Raw genomic sequence first — 12,709 nt, forward strand, 5'->3', positions numbered from 1 at the left:
AGAACTACCCAACATTAAAGTAAACCCAGGTTGATCAAGGTGTAGGGATAAAAATAAGCACACCTTAAATAGGACCCATCATGTTTATATACTTAAAGTGCATAGCATATGTGTATTGAACATGAAAGTAAAGGTTGCATTGGATCAAATCGTGATCAACAGCACGACTTACCTTCCTAAACCTACTCTGGCTGCTCAAAGTCTTCAAAGCTTGCTCTTCGAATCACTCGAAGTGGGATCCTTCCATGCGCACCAAACAAGTACATACAAGAAAAAAAAGACTAAAATAAGAAAACATTACATCAAAGTAGTATCAACAGAGCAAAACAAGTCCATAAAACTAATCTATACGTCAACACGAACTTATAGGTGCAAGAATCGCTTAAAACGGATTTAAAAATGCTAAAGATATGAGCTAAACAAAGTTCAAGGGCTTAACTGCGAGAAAACTAAACTTCCAGAGGCTAAACTTAAAGAAACCAAGGGCTAAAACCTAATTAAACATATAAACAGATGGTCTAACATGTAAAAGAACCAAACAGGACGGCGAGCATAATTTTACAAAAGAGCAGGGGCCTAAACAGGAGAAAAAGGATCTAAATCTAATTAGTTTTGAACTGAGCAGGACCTCGGGTGTAAAAAAAGAACGGGGCCTTTTTGCAGAAGCGGTGCGAGGGGCTCAGGTTGACCAGTATTGACCTAGGTCAGATTAGATCTGAGCCATCGTCACTCGATCGAACGGCTGCGGTCGACCGAGAGAAAGCACGCGGCGCGTGGGCGGCGGAGACGGCATCGCGCGACGGCGGCGGGTGGCGATCTTGTTGGAATTCGCTCGAAAGAGAGCATCCGGCCACCGTTCACAACAGGGTTATGCTCTGGAGCGAGCTAAGGAGCTTGCGAACGTATCTAGGGTGTCGTCGCGGTGGTTTAGGTGGTGACGGCGGCACGTGGCTCTAAGAGGCGGCTCGGCGCGGTAGCGGCAACTCCGGCGAGCCCATGCGCGCGAAAGAAAGCACGGGAGTGCATGGGATCTTCATGGGCGGCTTCCTCACCTCCTCGCGGTGCTTCGGGCGGTGATCTCGTCATCGAGAAGGTGGTGACGACAGAAAACGGGTGCGGCGGCCTGGCGGCTAGGGTTCGAGCTCGGGCGGCAGCGCAGAAGCTCAGGGCGGGGGTGCTAGGGTTTGGTGGGGGCTTCGGGGTGCGACAGCATCGTGGTTTATAAAGCCCCGGGGGCTGCCTTGGCGTGCGGGCCCAACGGGGTGCGACTGGGACTCGAGCTCGGACTCAAGTTCGAGTCGGGCGCAGGTGGCTGGAGGTGGCGGATGACAAGCGGGCCTTGCCTATCATCGGGTGAGGTGGAAGGCAGCGCTAGGTGCAGGTCGGTGCAGAGGAGGTGCGGGAGATGGGCCAGCGAGGAGGCGATAGCTGGGCCGAGGTAGGCTGGCCTGGCTTTGCGAGGTGCTGCTGCTGATGTCGGGCCGAAAGAAGAAACGGGCCGAAAGAAGAAACGGGCCAAAAGAGATGAAGAAAAGAGAAAGAAAAAGAAAAGATTTTCCTATTGTTTGAAAAGGGATTCAAATACAAATTTGAATTCAAACAACCAAAATCAATGCAACAACATGAATGCAACAATGAACTCCTATAATTCATTAACTTATTTTAGAAAAATCTAAATACGTAAGAAATTAAATGCAACCTTAGAAAATCCTTAGATCCTTGAACATAAGCAATTAATTTTTAGCAAATTCTAATAAATTTTATTAATTTATAAAAGTTGAAAATTAGGGTGTTACCTTAGCTTTCAAGCCATCGGCGATTCATCAGAGGACGAAATATCCAGTTTTATCGCTGTGAACTGTGATACAGTGAAGTAGAAACATCTGGACCAATTTTTTTAATTCGATCAGCTGATTGAACCTTGCAAGAAAAGGAAAGTGCTCGTCATTGCTCAAAAAAAAAACTATTGCTCAAAAAAGTCCTCGTCCTCTGGAGAGGTCCAGGCTAGCTTTCAGTTGGCACTGTACACACAACAGAGCAACTGCTCCGCCCACGTGTCCAACGGATCAGATCCTGTGCGAAAACTGCATGATATTTGGTACAGTACGTACTCGACGTGAGTTGATACTTGGTAGTATTCTTTATTCTTAAGACAGACGGGATGCTAATTAGAAAACTAAACATGAGCTAATTATAAAACTAATTGCAGCACTCTATGCTAATTCGCGAGATAAATCTATTAAGCCTAATTAATCCATCATTAGCAAATGGTTACTGTGGCACCACATTGTCAAATCATGGACTGAGTGGGTTTAATAGATTCGTCTCGCGAATTACACTCCATTTGAGCAATTAGTTTTGTAATTAGTCTATGTTTAATACTTCTAATTAGCATCCAAACATCAAACATCCGATATGACGGGTGTTAAACTGTAACAGCCTGCAGCAAACAGACCCTTATCAACAAAACTAAACGTCCAAACAATCCCATTTCTTTCACATCATCAGTTCATCACCTTTAGATTCCAGCAACACCTGGCCGAATTTGACATCAAAGAATCGAGTGCTTTCTCTGCAGGGTTGTTCGCTTGTTCCCATGTCAGAAAGAAACATGCATGACGTGGCCGAAGCAGTCATGTAACGTGTCCACGATTCCAAGTATCGGCTGATTGTGGCTCCACACGATACGTCTAGAAATTGCAGAATTAAATTAGGAAATAAATTTTGGTGCAACACCTGAGCCATCCTACTAGAGGAATCGAACTCGGACGGTACCGTTGCGCTACAAGCACGCTAGCGTCGGCTCAAAAGGTTTTGCCTGAAATGTGCTTGGATGCGCGTATTTGTATTGCTCTGTAAAATCTTGGAGACTTTTTCTTAATAGTTTAGTCAGTAAATCTTGCTATTACATTTCATAATTCAGGCTGCTGTATACATGAAAATGAAAAAAAAATGAACACCAACATTTCTGAGATCCACGTGCTAACAGGGGGCACGAGACTAGTGCATGCCGTCGTGGAGTCCTTCGGGCTTCGGACATCTAGGCAGGCAGGCAGACGCCGATACACATACACTGGCAGGCTGTACTGTTTCACGGTCAATGGAATCTCTAGCCCCCTAGCTAGCACGAAACTACTCATGCTGTCCGTGTACACTAGCAACCTCGACTGCGCATTTTGTCCGCAGAACATATTCACCGACGTACTGCACCCAACAGTAGACTGAACAATAATGAACCATTCGTCCACCACGAGTTCAGAATTCCTACCCGAGGTAAAAAGAAGGAAATGACCGATCACATACATCATAGGGCCATCATTCTGTCTTTGCCCAGACCTGTTCACAGAAACGTATCAGTCGACAGATGCCACGGTAAAAGTGAAAACAGAAATGCGTGAACAAATCCATTCGTGGTAGCTTCAGGCAAATTTGTATAAATATGTGAATCTACAGGTACTCTCACTCCAAATTAAAGGAGCTGAAGGTGAATAATTAAGAGATTAGATTACAGCCTAAATCTTTGACATATCTCCTTGTGACCATATCGGCGAGAATGTGCTGCATGACTCAGGTGCCTAGGGTGCAATCAAGGTCACATGTACAGGGCCATGGATTCCACTGGCAGGCGGGCGCTGCCACTGCAGGGCATGCAGATAGACGCAGGGCTTCACATGACGGCGGTCTCCTCCTCCTGCTGCTGTATGCTGCCGAGAATCTCATGCACAGCGGTGGCGATGTCTTCAACCGAGCCCATCTTGGAGTCATCCTCCACCTGCCATCCAAACGGGAAAGCGATGCCATCATCGGCTTCGTTCGTTGTTATATAGAAACGGAGGCGAATGGTTGCGCGCCACGGCGTTCTACTTGCTTCTTCTCTAAACGCCCGGCTTTGTCTCTACTCTTCTCTAGTGGCTTATATACTAACTAGGAGCTGTACGGACAATGTAAATAAGTTTATTGATTGATTGTTTACCTTGAGGCTGAAGGTGTAGAGGACCATGGCGTCGGCGGTGGTGGTCATGTTGAGGTGCAGCGGCGGGATGCGCAGCTGGTGCAGGCCGGTGACGAGCTTCAGGAGCTGCTTCGGCCGCCGCCGCGCGAGCACCTTGAGGCTCGCGTGGCCTTCCACCATCGTCACCTCGATGTCCGCGACGGACGCGTCGCTGTTGGTGGTGGCATTGCTGCTGCTCGTGTTGCTTGAGCTGCCGAGGCTCGTGGAGCTGCAGCCACCGCCGTGAGCCGGCGAGGTGGAGTACTGTGGGAAGCTGAAGAAGCCGGCGAACGGGGAGGAGTTGCCGGCCGCGTCCGTGCTGGAGCGGCCCCGGTTGTTCTTGATGCTCTTTTGAACCTCGAGCGATTGGAGCAGTTGCTCCAGCTCCCTCACGTAGTTGATTGCGCCACCAACGATCGATGCCTGGTCACCCTAAAAAGAAGAATCAAGAGCATAACAAAGCTGTTGTCGTATTGCCAAACATAGTATCGGCTGATGCATCTAGAAAACGTGAGATTACTTATTTGGGTACTACTAAATAAAACTGATCAAAGTTCACTGCACGTACCCTGTGCGCGTAGGACGGCGGCATGAGCGAGCGGAGCACGGCGAGGTACTCGTTCATCTGGCGGCGTCGGTTGCGCTCGACGGCAATGTGGGTCATCCGCTGGGTCTCGATCTCCTCCTTGTTCTTGACGACCTTGGCGCGCCTCCGCTTCCTCCTCACCGCGGCCACGGCCGCCGCCGGCTCGGACGCCGCCTTCTTGCCCTGCAGCAGCTGGTCCGTGGAGGCGTCCGAGGACTGGTCCGCCCTGGACGCCGCCTCCCAGTCGTCCCCCACGGCCGGCGCCGCCGCCCACGCGTCCAGCTCCTGGTCCCAGCTGTAATCCCCCGGGCATAGATCGCCGAGGCCGCCCAGGTCGCACCAGTACGGCGAGTCCCCGCGGCCGCCGTAGCCGAAATGGCCCGCCGCCGCCTGGGAGAACACCACAGCCTCCAGCGCCATGGCAACCGGCGACTGGTGTGGACGCGCGCGCGCGTGCGCACGAAGGAACGGACGGCCTGGCTCGCTCGTCGTGTGAGGTGTGACGGATGCGAAGTGGGCGCGCACGGGAGTGAGATCGACCGGGCTCGATCGCCGGCGTGTGGTGTGAGGACTGAGGTGGGACGGTGGCGTGTGCCGAGGCGCGCTTTATAAGGCGGGGTCGGGTGAGGTGAGGTGAGCGAGGCGGACACGTACGCGGCACCGGGGGTGGCGAGGGGACCCGCCGCGGGCGCGGAATTTTGTGCTCGGGGGGATGGACGACGGGGCAATGATTTCCGAGCGATAAACCGAGACGGATCAGCGAGAGGGTGGAGCCTGCGGGCGATTTGGCGCGCGGTCGGGTGGTTTTATTCGTTGCCGGAGCAGGTGCCCCAGGTGGTGGTCGAGCTCGAGCGCAGGCGCGCCAAGCAAGCAGCCAAAGCAAGCTGCGCTGGTACCATGGGGCGGTGTTGGAAACACGATCGTTTCGAGGGCATTATCTGCAAGATGGTCGTACGGACGATGGTTTTTAAAGTTGCCGGGGGTGTAGTCAAAGCGGGCGAGGGGATCGAGAGATTCTGCGAGCACGGTGGCCGGAGCGGCGTGACAATACCATGCTGAGGCGCGCAGGCGATCGTCTGTCTGCCTGTCTGTGCCCTCTCTGCCCGGTGCCCAGCTCGTTGTGTGGAGTTTTTACTGGAGATCATGTGATCGTTCACGGCAGGGTTTAACGTCTCTTTCCGGTCCTCGTTTCTGCAAAGACTCGACCGTGATCGCGTCGATCTTCCAACGGGGTCATCGTTAACTACTCGTTCCAGTTGGTTACGTGATTTCGGGCGGGCGGCGGTGACTTGTACGTTACTTCCGGCGTGAAATCGAGCCCCCTTTCGCTCGATTCTTCTGAAAGGGTGTCGATGTATGTTATGCATCGTGGTCTGATTGGTTTCTGACAGGGGGAGGTACTGGCTACTGTTACTCGTATCTACAGCAAGGACGTTTTCACGCACACCTCAACTTGCTCCCCGTCAGTCATGTATAGGGAACAGAAATAGCCGTGTCAGCGACAGGGAAAAAGAGCATGCACAAAGTTTCTCTGACTGATCGAATCTCTGGCTGTCACTTTTGATCCCTAGCTTCTTCTCTCTCTAAGGGTGTTGGATTTCTTGAGCTAAAGTTTAGTCCGTGTCGCATCGAATATTCGGAGGTTAATTAGGATGACTAAATATGAGTTAATTATAAAATTAATTGCACCAATGGAGGTTAATTCGCGAGACGAATCTATTAAGCCTAATTAATCCATCATTAGTAAATGGTTACTGTAGCAGCACATTGTCAAATTATAGACTAATTAGGCTTAATAGATTCGTCTCGCGAATTAGCCTCCATCTGTGCAATGAGTTTTGTAAATAATCTATATTTAATACTCCTAATTAGTATCTAAACATTCGACGTGACAGAGACTAAATTTTAGGGGTGGAAATCAAACGGGGCCAAATGCAGATGGGTAAGAAAAGAATTGGACTTCCTTTTCCCTCTCGTTTCAGATTTTCAGGGAAGAATCTAAGTTTATGGTTCCTGAACCTAGCTAATTGCCTAGGATACACTCGCAATTAGGCGGAACTCCCGCGCGGACACACATAAGACTTTTAGATGTCTGGAGTGCACTTTTTGAAGAAAGTGTCGCATGCATTGATATACATAAAACAAGGTTAAGGCTGAGCAGCTCGTTTTTCTGCACATAGAATACTGCAACGACGTGTGCTTGTTTCTGAAAGATTGTAGAAAGACTGAACGCTAGTGCCATTGGAATCCTCCCAAGAAATTGCTGATAAGGTATACTATCAATCATTACTTTATTCTGTGTAGCTAGTAGTCTATAAAAAGACAATTTGAGACTGTTGGGGAATAAGAACAAATGTTCTTTTGCAATTTGTTAATTGTTGATCTGCACACGTTAGATCTAGTCCAAGGGAGAACTGATGAAACCGCTAGCTCTACCGAAATCTATTTCCTACAAGCCAGTGAAACCATGGGCGCCAGAACACCAGATCGTCCCACCAACGCATGCATTATTTGTTTTCTTCTTCTTCAGGCCCGGCCGGGACGAGAAAATATTTTTACACATATTTTCTTCTTTCTTAATTAATCTCTTTCCGGTTGCCCTTATACTCGTGGATTCCAGCGAGACCTGTTAGTTCATTTCCTATTCAATTCTTCGGTTCACATCCATATATTTGTTGATGTAGATGTGGCAAGGAAAATACTAAAAAAGGAAAAAGAAAAAGAAAAAGAGAAACTATGACAGTTCAGAGTGTGATGTCTGATGTGGTACTCCTACTATTCTATTTCGTGTATACAAAGTGTTCTCTGGAGGTGCTAATGGTCATGTTTGGATGCTCTTCCATGGAGAATCTCTACAGACGGAGACTGAAATGCTTATTACTAAAAACTGTACGGACATCAATCACTTCTTAATTCTAGCTTTCTTTTACTTTTCACTTTGATACCATTGCTTTGCTCTGGACAGACTGTCAGTTTGGCAATGCATGTCAGCAGTGTCTTGCTGTCGCATTTCATGCTCCGAACGAGGTCAAACTGATTTCTTTCCTTGGAGCACTAGATTATACAAATAAAATTAGTCGTATGTATTTTTGTTTCCATTTCATTTCTGGATAGAATCACCAACCATCTCTTGGAAAAAAATATGGCTCATCTCTGTTGTAAAATTGGACTTAGAGGTCATATGCTTGTAGTTATTTCAGAGTCGGATTCAACTGAAACTCAGATATATATAACTGAACGCATATCCAAGAACAAAATTGCAAATGAATATTTAGTAACTTGATAACAATTATGATGTAATGCAACAAGTGTGCTCTCTTACAAATAATTCATTGCCACATAAAAACAATAATATAGAACGATGTTAACAGTACTAATTTGATTCAGTCTATCACTAACTAACATATGACATGTTGAGTAAAATATGCTATGCTAGATAAAAAAAAGTCCTACTACTTCAATTGGCACATTATGTTAGTCATGTGGTTCTGATGTGCTCTTGTTATAAAAGATACAACTACAATTCATGCCCTCGGTCGTCGTCAAACTAATTTCCTTTTTTTTTGGAGCACTAGATTATAGAACTAAAATTATACTTCGATTTTACAATTCTATTCTGAAAATAGTGGCTCATCTTTGTAAGAATGTTTTTATTTTGTGAAACTGGAACCTTAGAGATCATAAGCTTGTAGACATATCTCAGAGTGAGAGTTAACTTAAACTCAGTTAAGGCCAGGGCAAAGCCACAAATGTTCAGTAAGTTTGATAATTATGCAAGCAGCCAAGCAGTGAATGAACTAGCCTGTATGGAACTGAAGTAGCCGTCCGTGAATGTAACATCAATAATCCACGATCTCGTTGCACGCCTGATTTGTCAGAAAGGATACGAATCAGGAAGTAAGCAACCATGATATGCAAGTGTGTTGTCTTAGAAATGCATTTTCCCATAGCAATAATAATCTAGGAGGAGGTTGGTACTACTTATTTGGTTTAGGCTAATCCTAACTAACATGCCATGTTGAGTAAATGATGCTACAAGATTAAAAAAGATCCTACCTCCCCAATTGGCAGATTACGTTAATTGTGTGGTTCCGATATGCTCTTTGTTACGGATCAGTGAAAGTACAGCTAAAATTCGTGCCTCCAATGGTGATTAAACTAATTTACTCTTTATTAGAGCACTGTTTTTATACAGGATACAGCTAACATTAGATGTATATTTTTTCCATTTTACTTTACACTACTGGAAACTGCCTTTTCCCTGTGGGTGAAAAACCGACAGGGAAATGGGAAAACCCGACCGGAAAATGGAAAATAATTTTCCTATCGGTTTCCCGACAGGCAAATACCGACAGGACTAGCTTGACAGGGAAACTTTAATTGGCTAACGGGCAACCGACAGAAATGATTTTCCTGTCGGTTCCACCCCGACATGAAAATAATTCTGCCACCGGGCCTGTAATCATATTCCTGTCGCCAAAAAACTGATGGGAAAATAAAACATAACCGACAAGGATTTGGTATTATTCTGTGGGTCCTCCCTAACAAAAAATAGCATCAATTTTCCCGTCGGGTCACACATGAGATAGGGACATTATTCGCTTGTTAGGTTACACAATTCAAACCACATCATAGAGAATTGAATCTGCTACAAATACCAGACCACATCTATCATTCAGAATCAATTTGCAATGCTCAGACACATCCATCATTAAATATAAATGATGGCATTGGTAGATGTTAGCAAAATACACAGCCCACAAAATCATAAACCTGTAGCACAGCACTAGCTAGAGATGAGCAAATTGGGTCATACTACCAGTCCCCTACCAAAATAATTAGCAGCCCACAAAATTAGCTATGAACTACCAGCCACAGAGGGGCAAATGGAGTCATACTATCATCCTCCTACCAACTAATTAGTGCATGCACATGCACTACGGGAAAGCTAAAAATTGCCGAGTGTTTTTTCTTTGCCGAGTGCCAAGCTAAAAACACTCGGTAAAGAAAAAATACTCGGCAAATCGGGGCTTTGCCGAGTGTCAAATAAAAAACACTCGGCAAACCCTCCTCTTTGCCGAGTGTCAAAAAAAACACTCGGCAAAGAGGGAACTTTGCCGAGTGTCAAAAAAAGACACTCGGCAAAGAGGGGGGGTCTGCCGAGTACTTTTTTTGACACTCGGCAAAGAGGGGGGTCTGCCGAGTACTTTTTTTACACTCGGCAAAAAAAATAAGTTTTTTCCTCTTTTCACCTTGAAATTTTTTCTACTCCCCACATACAACATGTGGTACTCCATGTTAAAATTTGGTATATTTTTGGATTTATTTGCTATATTTATTTAATTAATTGTGTTTCAAGGAAAATTTTGATATAAGTCAAATTTGAACTGCAAGTGATTCAAATTATAGAATAAAATGAGTAGAAAAATGATATTCATGTTATTTAGCCAAATTTGAGACATGACCCACGAAATGAAAAGAAATTTTGAACATTTTGTTCAGGAAACACGACCACGAACGTGTGGCCGAATGATTTTTAAATTGTAAAAAAAGCAAGCAAAGTCTGAAAATTATGAGATTCGTTATGATGTGATGATATCATACGTGGAGGCTGTGGAAAAAAATTAAGAAGATTTCGCATATTTCGTCACGTACAATGTTTACAAACCGAAGCATCTCAGAAGAAGAATAGTAGCATTGAGAAGGATTCGATAAGAATTGGAGTTAGAATGACTGTCGAGTTTTGTTTTGACTACAAAACTTTTTGTATAGGCAGTAGAGAACATATATTGTTTCATGTGAAATTTTTGTAATTTTTTGGAACCGTTAGATAATTTTAATGTATTAAGTGCAATTATAGAATTTTATTTGATATAAATTGTATTTGAACTATAACCGCATAAAATAATGAAATAATATGAGTAGAAAAATCAAATATATATTGTTGAGGTAATTTGATGGAGTATTTTAAAATATATCGAAATAAATGGAGAAAAAAGTGTTATAAAACGAAAAAAAATGAGAAAAAAAAGTTTGCCGAGTGTTTTATTTATTCCACTCGGCAAATCAAAATTTTGCCGAGTCTCCACGTTTGAACCTTCGGCAAACAAAATATTACTTAACCCACCCCGCGCCAAAGACCGCCCCCCGCGCGCCCCTAGCTTCTTCTCCTCCGCAGCGCCCCCCCCCGGCCCCCTCCCCTCCCTCTCCTCCCGCGGACCCAACGCGCCCCCCCCCCCGCCCCCTCCCCTCCCTCTCCTCCGGCGGACCCAGGGCGGCCCCGGCCCCCTCCCCTCCCTCTCCTCCGCCGGACCCAGGGCGGCCCCGGCCCCCTCCCCTCCCTCTCCTCCGCCGCGCCGCCCCTCAAGGCCGGATCCGACGGAGGCCATGGTGGGCGGGGGGCGTGGTGACCCCTCGGGGCCGGATCCAGCGGTGGCTGGCCGCCACACTCCTTCCCCCGGCGGAGGCCATGGTGGGCGGGGGCCGTGGTGGCCTCCCGGGGCCGAATCCGGCGGTGGCCGGCCACCACTCCTTCCCCCGGCGGCCGCCACCTCCCTGCGCCCCTCCTCGGCGAGATCCGGGCGGCGGCCCCCTCCTTCTCCCTCTCACCGGCGAGATCCGGGTGCCGGCCCCCTCCTTCTCCCTCCCCCTCCTTCTCCGGCCGCCCACTCCCCACCGGCGACATCCGGCGGTCGGGGCCGCCCCTCCTTCCCTCCCTCCCCCAACGGCGAGATCCAGGAAGGGGGAGGGAGACGGCGGCACGCGTGGGCAGGGGCGGAGGGGACGGCGGCGGCGCGGGCTGGGGGAGGGAGACGGCGGCGCGCGTGGGCAGGGGCAGAGGGGACGGCGGCGGCGTGGGCCGGGGGAGGGAGACGGCGATGGCGCGGCGAGATCCATGGAGGGGGAGGGAGATGGCGGCGCGAGCTAGGTGGAGGGAGATGGCGGCGGCGCTGGCCAGGGGGAGGGAGATGGCGGCGAGATCCAGGAAGGGCTTGGGCCAGTGATGGCGGCGGTGTGTGGCCGGTAGTGGCGACGGCGGCGGCGGTGGTGGCCGGCAGTGGCGGCAGCGGCGGCCAGCGACTGTTTTTTTTTTATTTTTTTTCTGAAATTGTTGCCGAGTGTTTTTTTGGCACTCGGCAAAGCTTTTGTCGGGTGCCCGGCAAAAAACACTCGGCAAAGTTTGTTTGCCGGCAGGTTTTTTGCCGTGTGCCCACTGCCGAGTGTTACACTCGGCAAAGGGTTTGCCGAGTGTTTTTGGGGCTTGGCTGAGTGCCCCAGGCACTCGGCAATGTTCCTGTGTCCTGTAGTGATGTATATTGGCACAACACTACAAAAGATGAAGTTGTCAGCTGCCAATTCAAAGTACTTAAGCTGCAGCACGATACGGATGAACCGGTCCGATTGTTGCTTGCACCAATATTGTTATGAATGTGTGTTCCGGCGATGTCCTCACCCTCATGGCCATCAGAAGTGTTGTTGGTGGACTCCGAGCCAACATGAGATGAACCAGTTGCCTGCATGTGGATGGAAACTAACAGACTGTTATCATGGCTGGAGGTAATTTCAGAACTAACATATTATTTGGTGGCAGGAGGTAATTTCAGAATTAACATATTGTTATCATGACAAGAGTACAAGCTAGCTAATCATTTAGTGGCTATTTAAAAGAGTTCTCAAAAGTCATGAATTTCACAATAGATTGTTATCGACAACACCTGTCTTAGACTGGTCCCAATTGAAGCCATAAGATCTATCTACCTCACCATGAGATCTGAACTAATACAACTTATGTCCAGAAGCTATGCAAGAATCAACATGAGGCCACTTCCTCACTGCTGCATTGTGTGTTGCCATTCTGAATACCACAAAGTTGCAGTCAAAGCATTGTTGAAGCAGAGAGCAAGAAGAAGAAGGTCATCCAAAAAACTACAAGTTAAATATGTTATATACATTCTAAATTGCTTGGCCTTATGCACTCACAATTGCTTGGGCCGCAGATAGACGCTGCAGCGCGCTCTCTGGGATTTCCTTTCCTAAGTCCCGATAGAGTCCCTGCAGGTATAGCACAAGCATATATAATTCACAATTAAAACCTCACAATAATAGGTTGTAGAAAACTAAATAGGGATTCA

General features: G+C 47.4%; 1 protein-coding gene across 2 annotated transcripts; it reads right to left on the bottom strand.

The window, feature by feature from the left end:
- Positions 1-2,860: 2,860 nt before the first annotated feature.
- Positions 2,861-5,353, bottom strand: LOC117836272 (transcription factor bHLH94). Of its 2 annotated transcripts, none has more exons than XM_034715665.2 (3): positions 4,560-5,353; positions 3,974-4,423; positions 2,861-3,336 (listed from the first exon to the last, which is right to left on the bottom strand). In XM_034715665.2, the coding sequence occupies exons 1-3, from the start codon at positions 4,995-4,997 to the stop codon at positions 3,316-3,318; spliced, it is 909 nt and encodes a 302-aa protein (XP_034571556.1). In that variant the 5' UTR covers positions 4,998-5,353; the 3' UTR covers positions 2,861-3,315. The 2 variants fall into 2 exon arrangements, with proteins under 2 accessions (XP_034571556.1, XP_034571555.1); XM_034715664.2 differs by lacking the exon at positions 2,861-3,336 and adding an exon at positions 3,408-3,772 and having other exon boundaries at positions 4,560-5,343.
- Positions 5,354-12,709: the final 7,356 nt, after the last annotated feature.

This window comes from Setaria viridis, chromosome 9 (genome assembly GCF_005286985.2).
Source record: "Setaria viridis chromosome 9, Setaria_viridis_v4.0, whole genome shotgun sequence".
Classification (NCBI taxonomy): Eukaryota; Viridiplantae; Streptophyta; class Magnoliopsida; order Poales; family Poaceae; genus Setaria; species Setaria viridis.

Coding starts and splice junctions, on each gene's coding strand:
- LOC117836272 (XM_034715664.2), bottom strand. CDS start 4,997: ATGGCGCTGGAGGCTGTGGTGTTCTCCCAGGCGGCGGCGGGCCATTTC. Junction 4,424..4,559: donor CGCCGTCCTACGCGCACAGG/GTACGTGCAGTG, acceptor TCTTCTTTTTAG/GGTGACCAGGCATCGATCGT. Junction 3,773..3,973: donor TCTACACCTTCAGCCTCAAG/GTAAACAATCAA, acceptor TTTGGATGGCAG/GTGGAGGATGACTCCAAGAT.